The 27,016-nt window shown below is 40.4% G+C and overlaps 1 protein-coding gene across 1 annotated transcript; it reads right to left on the bottom strand.

Annotated features, from left to right (window-relative positions):
• Nucleotides 1-1,219: 1,219 nt before the first annotated feature.
• On the bottom strand, nt 1,220-26,073 carry SLC5A7 (solute carrier family 5 member 7). The gene is made up of 9 exons (XM_074860965.1): nt 25,987-26,073; nt 24,949-25,172; nt 18,108-18,221; nt 14,924-15,079; nt 10,190-10,338; nt 6,091-6,234; nt 4,038-4,191; nt 2,598-2,815; nt 1,220-1,843 (listed from the first exon to the last, which is right to left on the bottom strand). Exons 2-9 carry the CDS (start codon nt 25,124-25,126, stop codon nt 1,220-1,222), a joined length of 1,737 nt encoding a protein of 578 aa, XP_074717066.1. The 5' UTR covers nt 25,127-25,172; nt 25,987-26,073.
• Nucleotides 26,074-27,016: the final 943 nt, after the last annotated feature.

Genomic DNA, 27,016 nt, shown 5'->3' with positions numbered 1-27,016 from the left:
TCACTAAGCATGTGGGTTCAGCTTTCCTTTCATTTCCCCTCCAAGCTGCTGCTGCTTTTGGAGGTAGACCGTTACAGATTTGGAAAGCTGTCCAGCAAGCCTGTTTTTCCCATGGGAGATCCAATTTTTGAGAAAATGTGATTTTCCATGGAAAATCTACACTTTCCATAGTAATCCCAGCAAGACCAACCCAAAAGACTTTTTGATGTCTTTGAGAATGCTTTTGTTTTAAGTGAAAAATGGGAATTTTCCTCATGGAAAACCCTCTCATCTGTTTTTTCAAGCCTTCTTGACTCTCCTTATTTTTCAGTATTGGTTCCATTGCTGCAGTTGCTTTGTGTGAGACTTCTTTGCTCAGTGTTCATTTTGATGTTAAGTCAAGATAAGGTTTCTTTTCTCAACGTTGAAAAGTTCTATTTAGAAGAGTTTGTCATTTTTCACAATCTGAGTTTCAACTCCAATTATTGCTTTAAAAATTTTGTTATCCTCCATTGGTGACAGCCACTAACCACAGGAAAAAAAGAACACCTATGGTAACATACTTTGTCTAAGGTTGTCTTGCATTAGGTATAACATAATTTTAAACTGGTGACTTCATTTTAACTTTTTAAATTAGTATATGATGTTTAGCACTCCTATAAGGAATTTATTACTATTTGTGCATTTTACTGTCTTATACAAATAATAAAATACTAGATTTGTATTATTTGAATTTCTTTATGAGGAAAAAAATGATGAGATCAAAACCCCAGGGAAGTTATCTATCTGTCTTTGCTCAAGCAACTAGCTCTAGTAATAAATCACTTTTAGCTGTGACAATATATTTTCACTTAATGCCAATAAAATGTTGACTGATAGTATTTCAGAATGACTGTATTATAATCTCTTCATGTGATGTCCTAGCTAAATAACTGCTGCACTTTTCCTGCTACATATATTTTCAATTGTAAATACTTCTTAATTACACAGTATAGTCCTGGGTGGAAAGAATGGGATCTGAGTGTATCTTTTGGTAAACACTCTATGATCTAATCCAACATGTTAGATAATAACAGAAGAGAGTTCCTCCCATGGGATGCTCCTGCTCCTAGAAACAAATTAAAGAATTGTGCAGTGGCATTTTATTTCCAGTTCTTCCTTTTCTTCTGATAAAATTCCTCTTACTGTTCTTTGTAGAATATCCTGCTTCACATTGCTTTGCCTGTGGCTACCAGATTTTTTAATTATCTTCAGTGTTGGACAGCTCTGGACTCGAATCAACATAATTGAAGGCTTCCTTGTTTGTGAAAGTTGAGCTCAAAGTTAGACTGTGTCGTGGATTCACAGGTGCAAGTTCGTTTAATACAATATTGTCACTTTTTACAAGAGTTGCTTTGTCCATGTGTTCTCTACTGTACCTGGCAACAACAGCATCAAGGAAATCCAGCTTTGGTGGCAAAATCCCACTCTCAAATAAGTATTTGGCTAAGTAGGATACTATAATGTTAGTAAAGAAGGAGGTAAGCATAGCAAGTGTTTTAAATGGGAATCGCTGGATATAGATATTATTTTCATCTGGATAGCAGCCAGGATAGTAGATCAAGGGCTGAAGGTAGAGGTATGGTTCTCCTCCAGTTATTCTGAGAACAAGGCCAAATAAGTATCCTGCAATGGCACCGTAGGTGTTGGTTCCTTTAACAAATAACACACACAGGAGCTGGGGGAATATAATGATATAAACAAGGTCAGAGCTGAGGTACCACAGGCCATACACTGATGAAGCTAGCAGTGCCATTGCTGTTGCTGATGCTCCAAACAGAAAAACAGTGATTCTCATAACCCACACGATTTCCCTGTCTGAAGCCTGCAAAAAAAGGGCAGAGTTAGGTGGTTTTTTTTCATGGCAATATATGTATGCCTACATTTACACACATAGTAAATATAAAATACTGCATTGTAAAAGGAAATTTTGCATGACATTTAATAATATTTACAAACAAATAAATCTCTGTCTCTATCTCCATCTCAAGCACAGAGAAAAAAACCCCCAAGAGTCATGGTTGCCATTCCCAAAGTTGTTAATCTTTGAGCATAAGGAAAAATTTGATAACATGTCAAAGAAGAAAACAACGGCAGTGTTACAAATAACTTTTAGGTATAAGCACAATATGGCTCAACCAGAAAAAACTGTCAGCATCAGAATTTCTTCTTTGTCATTTCCTAAGAAAAACTCTGACTCACTAGTTGATTCTGTTATCAAATGATTTCGTAATAAATCAATAATTCAGAAAGATACCTCATTTTGTAAAGATTCAAGTAAAAATTATTGTTGCAACCATAATTAGGAGCTGTTTGGATAAACTGCAGTGTCATGAAAACTCCTGAAAGCTGCCTCCCATGAGCTAGCTTTTTCACCTCTGCTGTCAGTCACAACCATAAATATTTTTATGACTTTCAGTTTATTCAATATACTGTTAGGAATGAAATGCTATACTTTTTCTCGTCATAGACAGGAATGTGAAAGAGGTGTTTCATTATGAAATTATAGTCTATGCATTACCTAGTTAAGGTTTCCTCTAAAATTTTCTCTAAAAGTAAAAATGAAAATGTAATCTCACATTTTGTCGGAAGGAAAGCTGGTAAATGTTCCGAGCAAACATAGAGCTTGCTGATAAAATTGATGAGTCAGCTGATGACATCACAGCAGCAGAAACAGCGCCGAGGCCAAAGAACGAGATATAGACTGGGCAAAGGTATTGGAGCACAATCGGTAAAATCATATCTGCTTCTTTATTAGACATAGGGTCAGGGACACCATACCCAGTTTCATTCCAGGCTGCAATATGGACACCGGTATGTTATTAGTAACATTAGTAGTCATCAGCTACAGCATCTCTTGACTTCATGTGTAGTGAGCTATTCATATTGCCACATTTTCATTCATATTCAATGACCAAACTGTTACTAGGGCCAGACTGATGGCGCTTCAGGAAGGCAGTGTCCCACTGGTTTCTGTTAGGCAGATTTAATTCTGCTCAGCATTTTTCCTTATCTCTAAGCTAAGTCTGACCACACCCTCTGATTATCCAGTAGTAAGTTTAATATTAAAACTTTGCATTGCTCATAAATGTAATTTTCCTCAATAAAACAAGTCTGAGATCCATATTTGTTTGTGATGTATTTAATTATTCTCTTGGATTAGAGACTCAGAGCTTAAAGCCATGCGTTAAACATTTTGAACAGAACATTTCTAACAGTTTAGCTACATGGTCACTGTGATGGGGATCACTCTCACTATGACAAAGACCTTGACAAGGATATTTTGGTTAAGATAATAAATTCCTGATAAGTCACAGAATCATTTAGAAACATTTAGGTTGGAAAAGACCTTTAAGATCATTGAGTCCAACCGTTAATACTGCCAAGTCCACCACTAAACCATGTCCCTAAGCACCTCATCTACACATCTTTTAAATACCTCCAGGGATGGTGACTCAACCACTTCCCTGGGCAGCCTGGTCCAGGGCTTGACAACCCTTTCAGTGAAGAAATATTTCCCAATATCCAATCTAAACCTCCCCTGGTGCAACTTGAGGCCATTTCCTCTTGTCCTATCACTTGTTACCTGGGAGAAGAGACCGACAGCCACCTCACTACAATGTCTTTTCCGGTAGTTGTAGAGAGCACTAAGGTCTCCCCTTAGCCTCCTTTTCTCCAGGCTAAACAACCCCAGTTCCCTCAGCCACTCCTCATTATTAGTGTTAGAACCAAACAAAAGTACTAGAATCTAACTCAAATGTTAAATAGAAATATTACATCTGTAGATACCTAGAATGTGCATAATGAGTTAATCTCAACCACTGGGGTAGGAGTAATTTCCCCTGGGAGAAATATTCTATAATATTATTTTTCAGTGTAGTCTTCTGTTGAAGAAGTCATGAGTTGCTTAATGATGTCACCTGGCTAGATTATATCTAACAGAAGCTTTGTAGGGTTTTCACATGTCTATTGTACTATTCATTTTGCATTTATTGCACTATTAATTTTTAACCACTTACCTGTGGATGCTCCAATTGCACCAATGAGAACTGCAGGAAGAGCCATCACAAGACAGCCAAAAGCAGCTAGAAATGACAGAACTTGAGCATATGTGGCAGAAGATGAGGAAAGAACTCGCTGGAAATACGCTTGCCATGGGATTCCTCCTAATGTCTGCAAACACAATGGGCAGCATCCTGTCATTGGGGGCTAACTGGATTTTTGTGCTATTGCCATATAGAGAGCAAATAGAATCATCACTTGAATGCTGAATGCTGTGTTGCCGCTCTTTCATTTATTTATTGAATATCAGTCAGTCAGTAATAGCTGTAACTTTCATTCTCACAAGTATGTCAAACCTTTGTAAATCCACCTAAATCCCATTCTTTTAGATAAGTTATTCCTTTGTACAATTAGCAACACTTTGCACTTGCATAGTTTCTGTAATCCCCAAGTATTGTAAGCTCTATAAATACTTGATAAAGTCTTAGGAAAGGTTATAAAATACTATTGTCATGTCTCATATTTGAAGAATTTGGCCTCCAGTACCCTCCCCCTGGCAAAATTAGATTAGACACTGATAGGATTTTATCTTCCCTTATGAATGCATGTGGCCATCTAACCAAGGCAACATGTTCTGTATACACTGAACACAAGAATCTGAAAAATTATTCTCCCACTGTCTTAAACAAACATGATACTAACAGAAATTAAAGACAAAGCAGTAAAAGAAAGTTTTATTTTATGATAGCAACCCTTCTCTTGTTTAGGGTATATAACAGTGAAGATCTTGATTGTACTTAAAATTATGTCTGCAAAATATCACACAAAGTGGTATTATCAAAGTCTAAAAACCCAAGTGCTAACAATTCTGTCCTGAGAGCAGGATTTGAATAGTTTCCACTAAGTAATTAAGTGCCTATGACTAAACAGCATGGAAAGAAAATAAAGCAAACTGCTCACTAAACATGCACAGTCCAGTTCTGCTCACTAAATGAGGCAGGAGGCATTTGGACCAAATAGTGTGTATACAGGTGTTTCATACATGTTTCATGCACACACAGGGACCAAATGAATGTTTCACAGGCAACTCTGATTTTGACTTGCTATTTATGACTGTTTTCCTTTTTAGCCTTAATAATGTTCCTTTAACAAAGCTTTCCAAGCATGTGTAAACTTCTTAAGCTATAGTGAAACAAACAAGATGAAAAGAAAATGTGTCACAATATGGCAACTTCAGAGCTTTCCTTTGTTTATCAGCAAAGATGAAACCTTCAGGCTTACCAGACAGAATACAGCCTCCTGAGCTAATGTCATGCTTTAGGTCTCTGAGAATCCCTAAAAAATTTAATCTGGATAAACAATATTTTAATAGCCCAATTATCAGAAAGCTCTGAAGATTTTTGGTTAAGATTATTAAAAAAAAACAGTGAAAGGAATCCCAAAGTACAACATGATTATAAAAACAGCATAGAGTTGCTCAGGGACAACGAGAATGGAAAATGTTAGCATGTGTTGCTAGATCTTTTAATGGAAAGTACTTAATAACCACCAATCCCATGTGTAATACATAGGTATTAAATAACGAAAGCCCTCAGTTCATTCTGGCGTGCATGCACGTATGAATCCATCCATCCATCCATCCATCCATCCATCCATCCATCCATCCATCCATCTCTGTAAAGCTTTTTTTACACCTATACCTAAGGCATATTTAAACATTTGTATAACATATTTATTGCCTTCTGCAATATATAAATTCCTCTGCCAACAATGACATCAGTTAAATACTAGCTGCACACTTTTAATTAATTTTAGCATAAGTCGACTCTTTCATACTGATGATATTTAAATTGCATTCCTGGCAATGTTTACTTTGACAGCTGTTCTACAATATTCTACTGATATTTCACTGAAATCATTCAGATGTGCAGAAATACTGAGCAGAAGTCAGGAGGGTAAAAGTTTTCAGTTTTCTGGAAACTCTTAACTAGACTCTATTATTTTCAGCTGTCACAGTAACACAGTGTGAGTCCTTAAATACTTCATTCCTTTGTACAAGCCATCACTTACCAGTAAAAGGAAATTGTCCAGCCATGTGTAAATGTCAAGTGAGTTGATAGATCCAAGCCAAGGTTCTTGGTGCACCTGGTGCACGGCCGTGAACCCAATGTCTGTCACTGCAGGATGGGACATTGCAAAGGGTACGCTGATCCACTGAAACCAAAGAGAAACACTTTGTACAGGTCTAAAGAAGGCACTCTAAAGCTGTGATTTCATTTCATTTTATTTCATCTTGCATGCTACAGATCTAATGCCAAATTGCTGAGCTGACTTGCAGGAAAGTCAGGTTATGTGCAGGTGGAATATCTCCAAAGTCTAGAGAGCTTGGTTTGTAACACTTGTTAAGAGATAGCTTACCTCTGCCCCGGAGAGTGTGAGTATGAGAAGAGAATTAATCAGTGTAAATCACAAAATCAACAGGAAAGACACATTTATACATCTTCATTTTATTTTCCCTAAACTTCACATATATTCTTTACACACTTTCCTGGATCACACTGTAGACACACATCTACATATAAACTTGCATGCAGTAGCATCATAATTTGCCAGTATACAGGCATGAGGCATTGCAAACACACTGAAGACTAGGGAATTTGTTTGTAATTCAACACAAAACTATATCATGACAAGAGAACCCCCATCTCTCTTGCTCCAGAACACCCAGTATCCCAGCATTACAGCACTTTTCTGCCTTGAAGGGCTCTTGACTATTTTCAGTTTGTTTTTGATCTAGGCCAAAAAATCAGTTGAGAAACCGTTCCCAGAGACAGTTTCTGCCAGAAGGTTCGTTTCCCTCACCAACTCACTTTTTGTGCGTTTACTTGCCAACACATTTTGCAATGGTGTAACTCACTAACTTTCTATGAGGAAAACCTCAGCAGCTCCTACTGAGATGAGAAACAGGCTTTGTGCTAAATGGAATAGACCATCACAAGCATGGCATCCTTAAGGATTCAATGATGTCCAAAACCACGCAGATTACCACAATCCCACTGATCACATTTAAGTGTATGGGGTAACAGGAGCAAGGAGGGGAGAAATCAAACATCTTCCTCTACTTTGTTGAACAATTATTGCAATAATCTGTGAAGATTATTTTGCAGTGCCGCTTGTTATTCAGGCTGTTTATCACGTACCATAGTATTCTGTTCTCAGTCACATCTTAAACTTTGTCAATTTAAGCACTTGGGCAGAAAGATTCCCTTCTCACTGTCTGCTTGGGCTTTTCTGGGAAAGATTACCAAAAGTTTCAACTGCCTCCAAGATAATTTGAGGGAAAAATAAACATATTGTCAAAATTAATGGATGTTAATACTCTTCTTGTGGAGAAATTCACTGGGATCAGGTATGTCAAACGGATTTTTTTTTTCTTGTTTGTGAACCTCAATTCTCAAACATGTCTAAGTGATCAGCTTCTGAAGAGCTGTAGTTTGCCCCTACTCCACTGAGATTTTCAGTATGGTAAATTTCTAGAGGTCCATCTGCAGCCTGCATGCCACAGCCCCGGATTTAACAGGTAATGTATTGCAAATGCATTATGAGCTTTTATAATCCATTCCAGTTCCTGACAGTAACCTAGATCTTTGTGGTCTCAAGGCCTACCTCTACATTAGTAAATAAAACAAATCAAGACACATTTCTCTGGCCCTGCAGTTCACTGACATGTCATTGTTTACATTCATACATCTAGACTCCTTTCTCTGCCAAAAAGGACTGACCTAAACTGTTCTTGGGAATTATCTGGGAAAATACTAGTTGGTGTGGGCCAAAATAGTGCCAGGACTGTGTCAGCAATTAAGCACTACAGATGATCCTGTATTTTCACCTTGGCACTGTTTAACTTGCTTAATATAGACATATTATAGACTCTTTGTTGAGCTTTTTCTACTGGGAGTAGAAAATTCACTGGTTTGAATGGAAAACAAATAAAATGAAGGCTCATGTAAGTGAAGCAGAAACTGGGACTTTATGCTGGGACTTGAAGCTTAAGGGTAGAAGTAGCAAGTAGCTAGAAGGACCTGAACTTCATGGGGTTGGAAACCAGGAAAAAAAAGGACTTCTACATGCTGGCAAAGAGTTTAGAATGGGGAATTAATAACACAACTGAGATGAAGAGTCAGTAAATAGTGGGGGTACAGTATAGGATCAGGGAAAGACTCAGTGGGCAAGATAAAGAGCAGAGAACTGCAGATGTGGGTACTGGAGAGTGAGGAGGAAAGGACAGAGACTACATGGGATTGTAATGAGAAAACCAGGGAATTATGTGGAGTTGCTAGAGTAGAGGTTATGGAAGCCTAAAGACGAAGCTGTGGCTGAATCGAGGAGCCACAGTAGTGAACAGAAGTGATTAGAACAAGCATCTCCTCTTGGGTGAGGAACAGGAGGGGAACATACATTAGAGGAATGAGCAGTAAAGATCAGTGCCAGTGGGAATGCGAACTGCTCCTGAGCCTGGAGGAAAAGCTGGGATACCTGAGCCTGTGACATCTTCTGCTATGACACCTACTGTGAAAGTGTCCCATCTCATCTAAAACCGCCTCACCTAGAGCGTGACCATTTAGAAGCTACCTGAGGCTTCCAGCCCCACTGATGACTCTCGAGGTTATGAATATGGTTCCTTCTACATGACATTATTGCTGTTTATTTTAAATGGAAAATTACATAAAGAGCCCAATCTGAATTAAAAAACCACTATTAGAGCTACAGATCCAACCATTTAGAACACTGCTATGCAACCTTCATTTGCTTTCCTCTCCCTGTCAGACACATGCTGCCTTTAATACAGGCTCACATGTTGTTATTCCCATGGGATCAGGGTCTTTAGCAGTGCATGAGTTGCTCTCATTGGAAAAGCATTTCTGTATTTTGATTTATCTACAATTTTGGGAATTTCTGTAATGCACACCATCTGTAAAAACTGAATCGTTCACAAATAGTGAACATGTATGTTAGGGAAGGAGACAGTATTTTCCCCTCTGTGCAGGTGAAGAACAAAGGTATGAGACAAGAAGATCTGGAATAACTTCTCATTTGAGGTGGCCAGCTGGAACTTGGATTTGTTTTTTCAGGGCATTTAGCACCATTCCCATGAAGTCAGTTACAACAGGGAATGCTTAGCACTTCTGCAAATAAGGTTATAGGCCTCACAGTAGGATGCCCCAGAGTGAGGACACACACAGGGTTGTTAGTGACCACCTGTGTGAGCTCTGGCTGAAGCAATTTCCCTAGAGCTGCACAAGAACTCCAGTGAAAGCAGAGAAACAACTCTGGGTCCCCAAGGTGCCATTCAGTTTCTTCACCTTGAGCCACACCATTTATTTCAGCTTGTTTTAGATCTCTGCACACCTGTGACCATCTATTACTGCCACTAGCAAACAAAGACAGCAGCTTCTTTCTTCGATTGCACCCCTGTGATCTGAATCCTGTTGCATTGATGTTTTTCAGAGTAGGGCTTAAAGAACAGCAGTAAATAAGAGAAAAGGCTACCCACTATCATATCTTTGATAGCTGATGAGGGGATATTCATACCATCATATTCAAACAGCAGGGTCATCTGGTGAGACTTCCTATACTACGGTCTCCAAGGATGGTGGAGGGAAATTGAGGGAAAAATCAAGAAGGTGATTTAAAGCAGGAAGTTAACTAAGCTGTGTGAATAAGTGACAGCTAGAGGAAAGAGAAGCAGGAGAGTATCAGCTCTGCAGGTCCAATGCCAGTGTTTCTGACTGCTTCCTACGTCTGATGCCTCCTTCCAGTACCTGTGCCACAGTCCTATGAACAGATAGGGAAAGAAAGTCCTCCAGCCCTGTCCCGAGTTAGATATATACTCAGTAGGAAAATTAAAAGAGTGTTTGCACTATCAGACTGGTTGGAAAAAAGCCAAAGAATTGGGCCTCCCAGTCAGTGTTACTGTCAAAGCACAGGCTGTACACTGGTGTAAATGCAGACTCTTTAAAGTCAGGGTTCTGTAAGTGGAGATATTTCTTCTCCATGCTTTCAGTGAAGACAGTGGTTCCAAAACCAAAGCTGAGCAATAGGTCTCAGCAGTCATCATAATGCTCAGAGCAAAATCCTCAACAAAGAAGAGAAAAAAAGTCAAACTTACCAGTCCCAGGAAGATGCAGAAGAGCTGAACTACATCGGTATAGGCCACAGAATAAAGCCCACCCACAAGTGTGTACATAGTTGCAATCAGGGCAGAAATAATGACTGAAATGTTGACATTAAGGTCAATGATCACACTTATAGTGGCACCTAAGGGAAAAACAAAGCACTGTGTTTTAGTGTATGTCACTGTACATCTGACAAGACGGCTCACCTTTGTTAAGTTGCATATACAGGTGCTACTCTGACACTTAGCCACAGCATGAGGATATTCCCCCCTCTATTTTCTGCACACCCCTTCTGCACCTTTGAAGGTAGTGGGAAAAGGAAGGATCCTGTTTGTCTAAGTCTAGCATCTCTCACTTCACAGATGCTTATGAAATGGAGGAGGGAAGTGTCCCAACAGCCATTCCTTACATTGCTCAAGCTGTGTAAGGACTACACTCTCCCTTTCTGCCTGGAGAAAAGCAGCCACACACAGACAGATGAAGCTTCCCTGGATGAGTTGCAGCCACATGGGAACAAGGGTATCATTGCAGTAAAGGCTGTGTTTAGGAGAGGTCTGCTGCAACATACCACACTTACGCTCTGAGCAAGCCCCTTTTGACCAAGGAAGGAATGGTAGAGGAGGCATCAGCTATAGGGACAATTGACCACTGACCCTTCTAAAGTGCCCTTGAATTGTTTACATGCAACAAAGGTGGGTTTCTTTGCAAACTGGAGAATCCATCCTTCATTGTGGACCTAGAAACCAAGAACTTTCCCAAGCACCATCAAGCAGATTTCATTTGTAGAAAACAAACCACAATGTTGAGCTGACCAGTCAGTCTCCACAAAATAGCTCATAGAATCAAAGAGTTGCTGACACTGAAAGGCATCTCTAGAGATTGTCTAGTCCAAGCCCCCACTCAAGTAGTGTCAGCTGGAGCAGGTTGCTCAGGATCATGTTCAGTTGGGTCTTGACTAGATGCAAGGATTGAGCCTCCACAACCTCTCTGGGCAACCTGTGCTAGTGTCTGACCTCTCCCCCTGTAAAAAAAAAGCTTTTTCTTAAGTTCACCTGAAATTTCCTTTAGTTCTGTTTGTGCCCATTGCCTCTTGTTCTGTCACTGAGCAGCCCAGATATCAGCATGGCTCTGTCTTCTTTATTCTGCTCACCCCACTGCCAAATCAAGTATTTATGCAGATGGATAAGATCCCCCTGAGCCTTCTCCAGGCTGAACAGTCCCAGCTCTCTCAGCCTCTCCCTATATGCCAGATAATCTTTGTGACTCTTCACTGGACTTTCTCCAGTATGTCCACGTCTCTTGCATTGGGGAACACTGGATCCAGCACTCCACATGTATCTCGCCAGTGCTGAGTAGAGGAGAAGGATCCCCTCCCTCAACCTGCTGGCAATGGTCCTTCTAATGCAGCCCGGGATCCCATTGGTTTTCTTTGCCACAGGGACACATTGCTGGATCATGGTCAACTTCATTGCCTTCTAAGGCTCCCAGGTCCTTTTCTGCAAACCTGCTTTCCAGCTAGTCAGCCCCCAGCCTGTACCGGGACATCAGGCCAGGATTTAGTAGCTCCTTTGTTGAACTTCATGAGCTTCCTGTTGGCCCATTTCTGCAGCTTGTTGAAGTCCGTCTGAATGGCAGTACAAACATCTGGTCTATCAGCAACTCCTCACAGTTTTTATTTTCTGCAAACTGGCTGAAGGTCCACTTGGTCCGGTCAGCCAGGTCATTAATGAAACTGTTACACAATAGAGGATTCAGTATTGACCTCTGGGGTGCACAACTGGTGACTGGCCACCCGGTGGCGTCCATGCTGCTGGACACAGCCCTGTGAGCCCAGAAGTTCAGCCAGTTTTCAATCCTCCTCAATGTCCATTTATCTAGCCTGTACTTCATCTGTTTGTCTATGAGACTGTTATTTGAAATGGTATAAAAAGCCCGTTTTGAAATCCACAGCATGCCCTGCTCTCCCTTCATGAACCAAACCAGTAAGCTTAACATGGAAGATGTCAGGTTGGTCAGGAATTATTTCCTTTCCATAAATCCATGCTGACTCCTCCCAGTCCCCTTTGTGACCTTCATTTCTTTGGAAGTAGTTTCCAGGAATATTTGCTCCATCATTTTCCAGGGGATTGAGGTCAGGCTGATCAGGCTTTAGTTTCTGGTATCATCCTTCTTGCCCTTCTTAAAGATGAGAATGACATTTTTTTTTTCTTCCAGTCTTCAGGAACATCCCTGATCACCACAGTCCAGAAAAATTACTGTGAATGTCCTTGCAATGCTATCAGTCAGCTCCCACAGCACTTGCAGGATGCACCATGAGGTCCCATGGAATCCTGTCTGTTCAGTCTATTTAAATGTTTCCTAACCCAATCCTCCTCCAACAAGCCTTCCTTGCTCTGGACTTTCCTAGCGTTCTCAGGGTCCTTGGGTTCCTGAAAGCTGGTCTTACCAACCAAGATGAAGCAGAGAAGGCTCTGAGTACCTCAGCCTTTTCCACATCCTTTGCCACTTTGCCCTGTCCCATTCAACAGCAGTCCACATTTTCCCTAGTTTATGCACTCATAGGAACCTTTCTTGCTGCCCTTCATGGCCAGATTCAAATCCAGGTGGACACTGGCTTTTCTAAACCTATCTCTGCATGCTTGAACAGTGTCTCTGTATTCCTTCCAGGTCCCCTGTCCCTGCTTCCACCTCTTGAATGCTTCTTTTTAATGTCTGAATCAGGAGCTCCTTTTCATCCATGCAGGTCTCCTGCCAGCTTTGTTTGTTTTCCAGGTGGAGGAGGTGATCCCTGAATATCAACCAGCTCTCCTGGACTCCTCTTCTCTCCAGGGCTGTCCCCTAGGGGATTCCTCCAAGCAGATCCCTTGAGAGGCTGAGCTCTACTCTTGAAGTCCATTGTTGTGGTCCTGATTTTTGTCTTGTTCCCTCCTCTCAGGACCCTGAACTCCACCATCTCATGAACACTGCAGCCAAGTCTGCCTCCAACCTTTACACCCCTAACTAATTCTTCCTTGTTTGTAAGTAACAGGTTCAACAGAGCACCTCCATCAGCTCCCCGATCATTTGTGTCAGGAAGTTGTTGTCAGTGAGCTGAAGAAAGCTCCTGAATTGCTTGTGCCCTCCTGCACTGCCCTTCTGGCAAGGATGGTTATACATTTCCCTTAGATGTATTAGCTATTTCACATGATTGCAGCGTTCTAAACCCATGTTTTAAAAAGTCCTCTTCTCTAATTAGGATGATTTAAATGAAGCATCTTGCAATAACTTCTAGTCCTTGCAGGTATTGTAGATGGATACTCTTGACCACATAGGTGGAAGAGTTCTGGCAGTAGAACACAACATGATGTGTGATATATAAGAGCTGCTGGAAGCTGCCAGGTGTTTTTTCGCTGTATAGTGAGACTTCAGTGTTCATGTGCTTGAGGTTTACAAGGTCAGACCTCTTTCACAAGTTGGAAGCCCTGTCTTTCCCCTCTACAACCCTGCCAAGCAAGGAGTCACGAGGAAGATCAAGTAGTGAAGAGTACTGGGATTAAATATTCATCAGTGAGGATAGGTGTGCAAATTAGGAGGTATAATATAACTAAATTATTCACATAATAGTTAAAATCAAAACATGCAATGACCTTTATAAATCACTGACAGTCTTTAGCTGTCAGCTGTTAATATAAACCTACTAGAAAGGTATTCATACAACTTGCTTTGAAATATCACAGATTACCTTGTCCTCAATCAAAAAGAAAGTATATTCCAAATACTTAGAGTGTTCTTCAAGTTATTCAACTCCTATCACCTCAGCATGTAATTTGTTCTTAGTCCTTTAAGGGTTTTGTGATGAAATTGTGGTAAACAAGCTCCCCATTGCTTTGCAGTTCATCAGAGCACAGTTGGAGAGTACCTTCAAAGTTTATTTTCTGTTTAAAATAGCTTGTGCTAGAAAGCATTACCACATGCATGTGCACTATGAGTATGATTAGCTGGTAAAAGTCAACTACTGGTGCTTCAACTCAAGGGCTTTCTCAGTTCATGAAGGGATTGCTAAATTCAGGCCTGAAATATAATTAAAAACCCTGGAAACTGATTTTTTTCCAGGACTGGATGAGTAGTTGGGTATTTTCTATTGAGTCACAGTTCCACTAATTCTCTGAATCCTTTCTTGAATCCTAAGTATTTTCTTCATTTTGTCAAGTAGAAAGCCATTTAGAATTGAATAATACTTAAATTTATTGATCAGCATCTGTTTTACTTCTATTATTTGTGCTATGGAAAGTTCTGTATATGTAGGTCTCCTATATGCAAAGGATTATTTTGTTTAGATGCATTGGCAATAACGTTTCACATCTTTAAGGGACATTTTGATTGGCTTCTGTGATCTCAGTAGTGTAAAAGAGAAGCTGGGCCAGCCTTGACACAAAAGGGACGCTTGCAATCACTCATGTCACCATCACAATTAAAAGAAACTTGTTGCTAAATCTTTTAATGCTCTTTGAAAAGGGACAACTTAAAGGTACTTGAAAACTAATAGATACTGTGCATGTCTTTCCATTACCAAAATAATTAATGGGGTACCATTACCAGCTTTAATTACTAGTTAGCATGGGTCTGAGAACTGTCACACTGAATAATTTTGCTAAGATAGCATTTGAAGCCAGAATTTTAATTGATTTCTGATTTTCTTAATCCCTTACACCTGTGATAAATTAATAATTATACTGCTCATTCCTTACCTAAGGCAGAGAAGATGGCAGCAGCCCAAAACATTTCTCCCATTAAAGCTGGAATAAACAGTAGTCCTCCCATCCTTTTCCCATAAAGCTGCTGAAAAGGGTCTAACATTGTCACATAGCCTTTGGATCGCATGGGTTTTGCAAAAAAAAGGCCACCTACAAAGAAAAGTAGCATAAGACACCAGCTGCAGTGAAATATGCATTGCCATTAAGGGGTAAAACACTGGTTGTCAGTTAAGGGTACAAAAATATCAGTATTATTGTTTGGGTTTTTTAAAATATATAAGTACACTTAAAATATCCTCTAAGAACTCTTACATTTATATCTGTCTACAGAGTTACATAAATACATTGACACCATTAATATCTATGATCTGATAGACACCATTAATATTTATGATCTGATAATGAAAAATAAGTTTGTCTTGTTTTATCTGGTTCAGTTTACTTAATCTGCCATTATGGATGCTATCAGAGTTTTGTCTAATTTTGGATTAGCCTAAGGGAATTTTCCTGTTTAGAATCCATCATGAATTTTCACATGGTCCTACTCTAAAAATAAAATTCTCTAGGATTCCTGGATCAGAAATATGAGTTCACACATGGTTTAGTATACATACAACAAATCTGATTCTTTCAGGACAATTCAGATTTGTTATGTATGCTTAAATCAACCTTAATACACCAGGGTAGGTCAGATGCCTTCTGGACTCTGCAGGTGTTAGAGGCTCCCTGAGCATTTGTCCTAATGTATTTCACTTATGAATGTTCAGGAATTTTGATGTATCACAGTTCTGCTCTGCCTGGCTGGCATATGGGCTGGATATGTACATAAATGTGCAGAGGCCTCACCTTTCTAATGTACAGTCCTCAAATTCTTTCTGGTTGGGGAAAAAAAAGAACATATCTCAGGAAAGAGCCCTTATATGGAAACCTGTGTAGTTGAGATCTGCACATGACTATAACTAAGTAAACTTCTACCACAGTAAAACTGCTGAAATGCAATATATACAGTACAATAAAAAACCATGGAAAATGAGTCAGTTCCCAATAAAATCTACTGTGCAGTATTTGGTGACACTTATTAGGTTCTTCATCACAAGATATGTAATGTATTAATTGTATTGTACTGTACAGAAGATATCCCACATATCTATGTATTGCCTTATATGACTCATATTTCTTCATTTCATTAAGTTCCCTGAAGGGAAGGTACCGGCTTAACAATCACAATTTATTTATACTGCTTATGTTAATGCTGTCTTTAGGCAGGTTGTTTGGATGCAGAAACTACAGCATTTTTAAACTATTCTTGGACTGGTCATGGATCCTGTTCCTATTCTACTTGCTATGTCATCATTACAAAAGACAACTAAAAGAAGAAAAAAAGAGTCAGTGGTATTGTAATCTATTAGTATGTTCATGCATCTGTCAAAGGAAATCGGAGATATTCTAACCGTTAAAACTAAGTTGCTTGAAAAATTAGGAAAAGTGGTTTGCAGCACAACATTGAACTAACAAAGAGATTACATCAGTCTTAAATCCTTCCAGTCTGAAGCAGTTATATGTCCTCTAGCCTTTTACTTATAATTTTGGTTATTTTTTTTTTAAAGAAGGATAAACAACTCCTCCCCCCAAATGTCCATGTACAGATCATGCTGCAAAAATGCTTTCCTCTCTGTGCTCTGCAGAGAGATATATGGTCACATGATGCAGACTTCTTTTTCCTGCAGTGGCCATTATAATTTCCAGGAAAAAAGTCTGGATATCTTTAAAAACAGCTGGAAATGAGGGGAGAGGCTAACTCAACCCATTCTGGGTTATTATTAATTTGTGTCAGTGCTTGTGGCTGCGATCCTAATGACCGCTTAATGACATCAATGAATGATGACCTTCATGACCTCATAATGACATCAACTGATCTTCAGGCAGACATCTACTGTTATTATTTTCCTTACAGGAAATAGAGCTGCTCTCAGGGACAGGAACTACTACTGGAACTGGAGCTGGCCTGCACGTGCCAGAGAGGAACATCTACAATGGGGAAGGTTTCCACCTGGGAAGAGAGGAGAACCAGGACATGCCACAGGAAAGCATTTTTTGAGTGGAAAAAAGAGTCAGGAGGGCAACTGAGCTGCACAGGAAGAAATAAAAGTGGCAAGAAAAGCTGGATAAGCAACCAAAGGAAACAAAGGGACAGACTAGGTGGGAGGACCATGAGAAAAGACTCAAAATAGACCGAGAGGTCAAGTATTATTAAAAAGGCCAAGCAGTCTCATTAATGAAGGATGAAGAACACAGGATCTTTTTTGTAAAAACATTCTTTTTAAACAGTTTCATCAGCAGTTGCCTTAGAGACATGATCTGTTCACAAACTGAGAGATGTAGCTGACAACTTTGTGGCATATTCATCATGGCTCACAAGGCCATACTTTTGTTGCAAGCTGTTCCATGTGCTTGAGACATGGTTAGAAATTTTTTATTGCTATTAAGAAAAGTAAGGAAGTTCTGAGACTACATTTCAGGAATTAGAGGCCACAGCATTAAAAATTATAATACTGCCTGTATTTTTCAGTCTGACCTGCATATAGTAGGATTGTGTATTTGAATATTGACATGTGATTTGGAGTTTTGTACCACATTTAAGAGGATGCTTGGTCCAGTTTTAAGGAAATAGACCAGTTCTATGACAGACTTCCTACACAAAATTAAACAAGTTACTTAGATGCTTGGTGAAGATCTGTAAGGTATGAGCACTTCTGCTTATACCTGAAAGGATATTTGCCATTCTTGAATTTCAAAATTTATAGGTATCCTGATACTACCATATTCCAGATCATATAAGCACTTAAAGAAAACCAGAATGTATAAAACAGTATACATAATTAAAAAAAAATTAAAATTTTAAAAAATCCCACAACAAAACCTTTCTTATTGTGACCTCCATAGATCACTATGGTTGTAATAATTAAATGGGTCTTGCCAGGGCATTCAGGAGACTTAAGATATCAAACTATTTATAGTAATTTTCTTTTTTTCTTTTTAATAGCCAAACCTATTAGCAGAAGGGATCCAGTTTACCTCAGTATCCTTTTATCAGATCCTAGTTGTTTCATTTCAAATGATGGACTTGTCATCAGAACTGTTTAAAATGAGAGACTATTAGCTTTAGTTCTTTGCTTACCTAAAACCAGACTAAGGGAATATCCAATAGGTGCCTGAGCCCAGGCTAGACCGTAGCCTGGGACATACACAGCTTCTGCTGTCCCATTGATGTAACCTCCTCCAACCCATGTGGCTGAAAAAGAAGTGGAAAAGTCTTTAATGAGCACAAAGAAAGAAAATATCCCACTTCGTGGAATGAAATTGTCATGGCTTATAATATTGCTATTTTTTATTATATGTACTGTACAAGTGTCAGACATGGCATCCTTCTATAAAAGATAGTCCTAATTCAAAAAATTTACAACATAAGCATATGAAAAAAGAAGTCAGATGGACTGAGACAATCATCAAGGTGCCTAAGTGGCTGTGTAGTCAGTGAAGATATGAGGGCTGAGTCCCTCACTACTTGTTTACAATGAATGAAGCACATCATTACCATTTTCTTTGTGTTAGTCCAAATGAAGGAGAGATGTAAGGGGGATCTGAAGAAGAACAATAAACATACAGTGACAAACTCATCCCAGCTGGGAAAACTCAACACACTTAAATTAGAGAAGAGTTTAATGAATGGATCATTTACTAGGGCCTTCGTGAAAAAAATTGCCCTTAAAACCTTGATAAATTTTAAATTTTGGCTACACAAAGCACATTTGGCAAACTGACTTTCCTAAATGCTATATCTCCATATAGGGCTGTGATGGTTTTGTGTTGCTATCTAAGTTCTAAACTTTGACTTGTTTATTTTTGTGCTTCCTGAAGACTTACTCCAGAAGTAAACTGCGCTATCTGTAATATTTTTGATTTTATCTCTCTAAAAAAACAGTAGTATTTTTAATATACAAACCTCAGACCCTAAATGAATTGATTCTCTGCCTTGAAGGGAAGTTTTTACACTTGAGAATTTAGGATGTATGAAAGAATATCTCCAACACAGAAATGTATTGTGATTACATCTGCAAAAATAATTAATACTAAATAATGTAACAAAGTTTATCTCTTCCTGTTTTCAGATTCCATGCAAAAAGTTCTTGATTTTCTCTAATGTACAATGAGTACATTTTATGATTCTGGGTCTGTAGTTTGAACAAGGGCAGACAGATCATTACAAGTACTAGATTTTTTTAACACTGTTTTGATTTGCCTCAGAAGCCTTTGCCTTCTCATATAAGAGTAGTTCAGGCTTTCTGTGTAAAAATTCACAATTGTAAGATATTTATTTTCCTTAAGCATTCTTCAGAATTTTCCCCGCATCCACCATCATACAATCAAACTTGATTTTGTGTTTAAGACAAACAATTGGAGATAAGCACAAATGAAGAAAATTTAATTAAAATTTAATTAAAATTTCCTAAAGAAATTTCATGAAAATCTAATTGATTACTTTTTTCTGCTTAACTGTGATATCTCTCAAATACTACCAGAGGGTACTTTTTTTAAGTCAATGATAGAAGATGTCCAGCAACTGGAGCATTACAATTGTGCCCCTTTCAGCATTTTGAAGCATAGGAATGGAGTATTGTGTCGTTGGAAATAGTATAATGGGTTTGTATAAGGGATGTGCATGCAGAGAAAGTCTGCAACAAAAAAAGTGACCCAAGGAACCCTGTTATTGATAGATTTATCGGTATTGAGATCTATTATGCACTACAGAGACAAGACAAGAGGTGAGTGATGTCCCTGTGGGACCACAGGGAGAAGATGGGTGAACACTGATCCTTGAATGGAAGAGCAGGAATACAAAATCTACATAAAAAGTTGTCAGACATTTGGGATTTTGTGCCTCTTGACAGTGTGAATTAAGCTAGGTGGGAATATGATACTTTGATTACCAGAGTCCTAGAATCATAGAATCATAGGATCATAGAATGGTTTGGGTTGGAAGGGACCTTAAAGATCATCTAGTTCCAACCCCCCTGCCATGGGCAGAGACACCTTCCACTAGACCAGGTTGCTCAAAGCCCCGTCCAACCTGGCCTTGAACACTTCCAGGGAGGGGGCAGCCACAACTTCTCTGGGCAACATGTTGCAATGTCTCACCACCCCCACAGTAAAGAATTTCTTCCTTATATCTAATCTAGATCTACCCTCTTTCAGTTTAAAACCATTACTCCTCATCCTATCACTACATTGCCTGATGCAGAGTCCCTCCCCATCTTTCCTGTAGGCCCCCTTTAAGTACTGGAAGGCCGCTATAAAGTCTCCCAGGAGCCTTCTCTTCTCCAGGTTGAACAACTCCAACTGTCTCAGCCTGTCCTCATAAGGGAGGTGCTCCGGCCCCCTGATCATCTTTGTGGCCCTTCTCTGCACCCACTCAAGCAGGTCCATGCACTTCTTATACTGGGGGCCCCAAAGCTGGATGCAGTACTCCAGGTGGGGTCTCACGAGAGCGGAGTAGAGGGGGAGAATTACCTCCCTCAACGTGTTGGTCACACTTCTCTTGATGCAGTCCAGCATATGGTGGGCTTTCTGGGTTGTGAGCACACATAGCTGGCTCATATTCAGTTTTTCATTCACCAATACCCCTTCTCTGCAGGACTGCTCTCAATTCACTTATTGCCTGTCCTATATCCATGTTTGCGATTGCCCTGACCCAGGTGCAGGTCTTTGCCCTTGGCCTTGTTGAACTTCATGAGGTTTGCACAGGCCCAATTCTCCAGCCTGTCAAGGGCCCCCTGGATGGCATCCCTTCCTTCCAGCATGTTGACTGCATCACACAGCTTGGTGTCATCCACAAACTTGCTGAGGGTGCACTCAATCCCACTATCCATGTCCCTGACAAAAATGCTAAATAATACTAGTCCCAATATGGACCCCTCAGGGACACCACTCGTTACTGATCTCCACTTGGACATTGAGCCATTGACTGTTGAGTCCATGACTACCTGGAATGCATGTTGTCTATTGTGTCTCAAGCAGCACAGACTTATGGAATAAGTTGTAAACACCTGCATACAATAACAAAAGTAAATATTTAGAAAGGGAATTGTATTTGTTTCCTTCTCTGGATAAAGCATGAGCATGAATTCTACATGAACTATACCCACTTCCAGATGGGGAACAATATCCCATAGTCAAGGACAGATGTCCAGCACTGCTGCAGCTGTGGTGCAAGAATGCTTCGTCTAGCATTGATTTGCCTGGGGTTGCTACTAAGGTGGTGGGTGTTCTCCAAGGGACACTTTGATGCTGTGCCTAACTCCCTTACTTTTTTCTGGAGGGGCCCAGGTCACCTCACTTCTGCGTGACACTGCAGGGACCACTGCCCTCCCCTGGCTGAAGGGGAAAAATGCCCTATGGACCAGTGTTGCTGGGTAAGGTGGCATGGAGGATTTAGCACTTATTTTGAATTTAATTTCTTGATTTCTGTATTGGGGGTTGAAAAACAGCTGCTGATTAATTTTTGTGTGCACATGACTGTACTGGAACATCTGCCAAGGACCCCAGATCTCTAGGAAGGTGCTATATGGCTATTTCTGAGGGGGTGAATGGGTAGTCAGCATGTACATTGACATCAATAAAACCAATAGAAAAGAAATAATGGCATATAATAGCATGGGATTTCAACCTTATATATTAGTTTTCTGATCCTCAGTTTGCTAAGCCACAATTTAAAGTTAGTTTAATACCTTTTTTGGCAAAATTCTTTTTTTTCCTAAATCAGACAAAAGTAATATAAAATCTAATAATCTATTGAAACACTCATGTGGTAATCTATTTTAATCTTCTCTTTGCCTGCTGTCTGAAGGACCAAAAAATGCAGCAAATACCAACATCCATTTAAAACATGCCCCCTAAAAAATGATCAGACAAATAACTGAGGATATGGAGAGCAATTCTGCTCCTAGTTCATATGAGGAACACAGAAATTAGTCTCGATTCTTTTCTATATAGATAGATATTAGAAAATCAGGTTTTTTAGCACTTCTTTGTGAATGATCCCTTGTCTAACCACTCGAACTATTGAATCAACTCATCGAGTTCTGTAAAATGAAAATCCTGACCTAAGGATTACAAAAAGATAGAATTTTGTATTATTTCTTTTTTTCTTGTGGAATAACATGTAGCTCCATCCAACTAAAATGAAAAAATGACATTTTTGTATATGTGACGTTTTTGTATACGTGACCTTTTTGGTCACGTTTGTAAGCATTCGATTATGTAATTTCAAATATTTCCTTTGGGGTTTAAATTCAATCACCAAAACCAGAATAGACTCAAGTTTGGTGCAGATACCACTTCTTAAGAATTTCAATCACAAATTAAGGAACACTAATATTTAATGCAACATTTTAACTATATAAAAATGATACACAAATTAAAGATGTATCTACCATGGTGCTATATTAGCTCATTTTAATATGAGCTGCTGTGATCCATCCCCAGTTCAAGCTTCTCACTCTTTCTATTTTGATAATTGCAGACACATTCAGGATTCAACAGGCTTTGTGTTTAGGCGTTTCAGTAGCTAGTTGATACAGCTGCTTCTTTAGGATCATAGTATACACCCAAATATGTCCACAGCCATTATTCAAAGGGAGTGCACTTGTTTTAAAGCTTTTCAATGCCATTTAGAAAATCAACTATAATTACTCAAGAATCTTGAGTCTATCCCTATGAAGTCACAATGCTTATGCTCTGAATTTTATTTTAAATTTATTGCTCAGTTCTGTCATCCTCCCCACCAAGTAGTCCTAGAAATTGCTGCCATTTTGGAGCCAATACCCATAGAACATGGTAGTGTTTGTCTTGGATAAGAAAGACAGAATTAGGCCTTATCTCATAACCCAAAGTACTTCATGTCCATACTAATAATATCCTTTCTGGAGATCTTTAAAAATTTCTTGGTTTACTTTATGGGGTAGACTTTGTTTTTTAATTCATATTTAGACAATTAAAGCTGCAAAATATAAAGACTATGTTGGAATAGCCATATATCTCTGGAGGCATGGTTATGAGGTGCAAAATCTACATCTATCATTTTTAAAGCAGCAACTATACCCTTGAATAATGTGACAATTTATTAAAAATTATTGCAGATTTTGATCAGCTTACATTCGGAGTTATTTTGTTATGGCTTTGCAAACTTAGTATGCCAATCACCCTCACCGAGACAAAACTCGGACTAACCCCTGCTTCAGTAGACGTGCCCACACCGAACTGTGTGTGCCAGGCGTGGTTCCCTAAAACTGAAAGTGTGATTTACTTGCCATCTCAAGCTTTAATTGCCGTATTTATGGAAGGCAGAGGTGAGAAGGTATGTGAATCCTGACAGTGTAAAATCCATGAATGTTTTAGCTGCACAAAGGCTTTAGGATCAGTTTGATATTCTACCGCAGAGATGATATATTACGCCATCTCTAGAGCTTGCATGAAATGGGATGAGCATGTGTGGGTGTGAATTGTGGTGGTTATAGAAATTGTCTGAAATATAGAAGCCCCAGTTCAAGTCTCATCTCTGCTTCAGCTGTTATGAAAAATATTCCTGTAAACTAGGATTAAGGAGATCAGAATTTGTGTCTTCTTCCACAGGCAAAGCTGTTAGTTGTAACCACTCGTGCAGGGATTGTCTTGTTTTGTCTCCACTCCCCCGATCTAATGATTACAGTTTTGTGGCAGGCAATATCTCTGCAAAATATTCTGGTTTCAGTGCTCTTGAAAACATTTCATTCAGCAGAAAGCAGTCAAGCCAGCTCTTGCCTATGAGCAGAGTCTCATCATATCTGATGCCTCAGTAGTCAATGGATACGTGATACAGTAAATTATAGCAAAGTGTGAAAAGTAGAACATCTGCTTGTATTCAAACTTTATTGACTTTTACAAACATTTGTTACTCAATATCGAAATATTCAGTCTTTGAATGAGCAAAATGCGCCTGCAAGGGGATGGGAATTTCTCTTCATTAAAGAACACAGAATTTTGGCCCAAATTTCTATGTGTCTCTTCCTTAATAGATGATTGTGAAACCAGAACAGGGCAAAATAACAAAACATAAATATAACTTGATAAATCTAACTTGGCAATTGAAAGGGCTTTGCCTGACTAGGACTTAGAATAAGTAAAAAAACCCAAATGAAGCATGCTTAAAGGTTAAATTGCTTAATTAAAAATGGTAGGCCAATTCACCCTTCTTATATTGCATTTTTGTTCTGATACCATATGTTAGCTTGAGATTTTAGCCCATATTGTAAATATCTTGTTTACCCAGTTAAGACACCTGGTTTGAATGGCTCTGGGAGTCAGACAGCACTGCTTACAAAATTAATGAAGGACTCTTCCTTCACGCAGGCTTTTCCTACTGGTACTACTATTGACAGCAATTTTGTCAAACTGCTGCAAAAGAAGCTAAAAGAATTCACAAAGTAAGTTTGCTGAATTCAGTGGAATTACAAGTTTGAATTTATGCCAATTTTCTTTTAGAAACTTAATTGATGCCTCACACTCCTTCCCCCCCCCCGCCCCCCCCCCCCCATCCTTTTCCACATAAACTTTGTTTTAGTCTGGTTAAACAAAAGTAACTCACCAATTTGGATGGCTTTAACAATAATAACAGTTATTTTAAAACTGGATTTCTTATTAATCTATATAAATTCCATGCTTCTGTCCCAATCTACAGATGAATATGAAAGAAATGAATAAGAAATATAATGTATTCTTCCTGTGTGAGTCTAAATTATTTGTTCTTTTATATAGAGGTTACATTTGGCTGTTCACTAAACAATGTTAGCAGCAATTGGAAAAAAAGTATATATATTTTCTCCATTTGTATTATTCAACATGCAGATTGCACTTCTTCATTCAGATCAAAAACCGACAGGTTATACGCTGGTTAGGAAAAAAATAAAAGGTGTTTTTTTACATACCGGTCATTGTAAATCCACCAACTAGCAAGCCAATGTCTCTTCCACCGACTATAATAGCTTCGCTGCGATCTCCTTCGCTGCCAGTGTTCTTGGTTTTCCAAGCAGCCCATATCCCAACTGCCAGGATAGCCAGGTAAAACACAACTATGGCCACCAGCCCCTCCACATGGAAAGCCATTGCTGAAGTTCTGACTGTTTCTTTGATTGCTATTTCATTAAGACCTCTGGAGAGAATGCAATAATACGTCTGCTTTTAACAAACCTGGTAAGATGCTTTTGAGAATCAGTGTACAAAGAAAACTCAGGTGGTTATTAAAGAGACTATTTAGGAAACGAGTATTTCAGATGTAATTGAAATTAAAATGTCCATGGAGCAACAACCAACAACTGTAACCTGCAATTACAATGGGAAATGAATGATGTGACTGAAAGCTACTCAATTCATAGAAATCAGTTACTGAACACAGATTTATTTCAGTGTCACCAAGTCCCCAGTGCTGTGGAACTCTTTGATCAAGAAGTACTTTGGTACATGGAACAGGGTAGAAGCTTTTGGCCATATGGGCTATTAAAGTCTCTATTTAGTTAGAATACAACCCACAAAACTGTTTTAAGTTATATGAGAACTACGGATAAGTAACAGCTACAACAGCAAAACACATATTTCGAGCCTTTGTGTCGGAATGCCGTCTCTTCCTCTTTCTATCACCTCCCGTATTTCAAATCTGCGCTTTCTTTTTCGCAACATTTAATTGTCCAGCACTGAAAGTCCTGATCTATTCCCGCTCGCAATTTGAGAAGTAAAGTGAAAGCTTCAAAAGCTGTCGAAGGGCAGAAATTTTGAGGCAGAGGAACTTCCGCGAGGGAAAAGCTCCCGGGCGAGAGGCGCAGCGGCTGCCCCGCACCCAGCCTTTCCCGCAGCCCCCCCGGCCCTCGCCCCGCCGCGCCGCCAGCGCCCGTCCGCGCTCCCGACGGCGCCGCTGGAGCCCTGCGCGGAGCCCCCCCGCGGGAGAGCCCCCCCGCGGAGCCAGCCCTTACCTGCCGGGGAGGCTCCGCACGCCGCGCTCCGCGGAGGCTCCGCGCCGCCCTGCGCGGCCGCGCACACCCCGCGCCCACGGACGGGCTCCCCCTCCCACCGCCCGCACCCCGCCGTGCCCGCCGCTCCGCGCCCCACCTGCGCTCCGCCGCCGCGCTGCCCCGCAGCCCGCGGGGCGCGGCCGCCCATCCCGCGGGGCGGTGGCCGGGCTGAGCCGCGGGGGCTTTGCCCCCGTCCGGGGTTGTCCCGCCTCGGGGTGCGGGGGGGGCTGTGGGGCGGGCGAAGGCGCAAAGGCAGGATCGTCTCTCCCCCCGCGGTGGCGGCGGTGCGCCGAGTGCTGAGGCTGCGACGGGGGGCTCGTGGATTAAAAAGAGGGAAATCCCTTTATAAAGGGGGAGGGTTGAGTGGGGTGAGAGGACCGTGTCCGTCAGAGCTGGGGGGAGGAAGGGGGAAAGACGTCAGAGTGCTAGGGGACGTCGGGGGGAAGTAAGGATGACTCAAGGGAGAGTGATTGTCGTGTCATGGCAGGGAAAGAGGGTTGGGAAGTGAAGTTGGGGTGAGAAAACAGAAGGGAACGAGGAGGGGACAGGAAGGAACAGGATCATGCCAAACCGACGGGAAAGAGAAAGGAAGGAAAGAGCGAGCTGATCAGAAGAGACACGCTGAAAGGAGGGCTGGAGGGAGAGGAGAGAGCTCAGGTGGGGAGAGGGGAGGTCAGCTCTGTGCTCTGGTTGCCCTCCCTGGCACCCTTCCCGCACCACCCTTGGGCCTGACACTGGGCAAGCACCAAGCCAAGGCACGGCTGTGTGGGGCTGGGCAGGACCATCTTTCCCCACAGCTCCCTTCCAAACCTGGCTGAACATGCAGCCGTGTTTCCCAGCTGCAGGGTAGCCAGTTCTTGGGGGTCTTCCTTTTTGCCATGCCTCTTACAAACCTCACCTGCAGAGCTATGGTAGTATCAGCTTTCCCATGAAAGGACTCTTTCTTGCTCTCTGTCTCCAAAGGATCCTCGACAATGAACCTCTACGTGCT

This window comes from Strix uralensis, chromosome 2, assembly GCF_047716275.1.
Source record: "Strix uralensis isolate ZFMK-TIS-50842 chromosome 2, bStrUra1, whole genome shotgun sequence".
Classification (NCBI taxonomy): domain Eukaryota; kingdom Metazoa; phylum Chordata; class Aves; order Strigiformes; family Strigidae; genus Strix; species Strix uralensis.
This window is presented reverse-complemented; position numbering and strand designations above follow the sequence as displayed.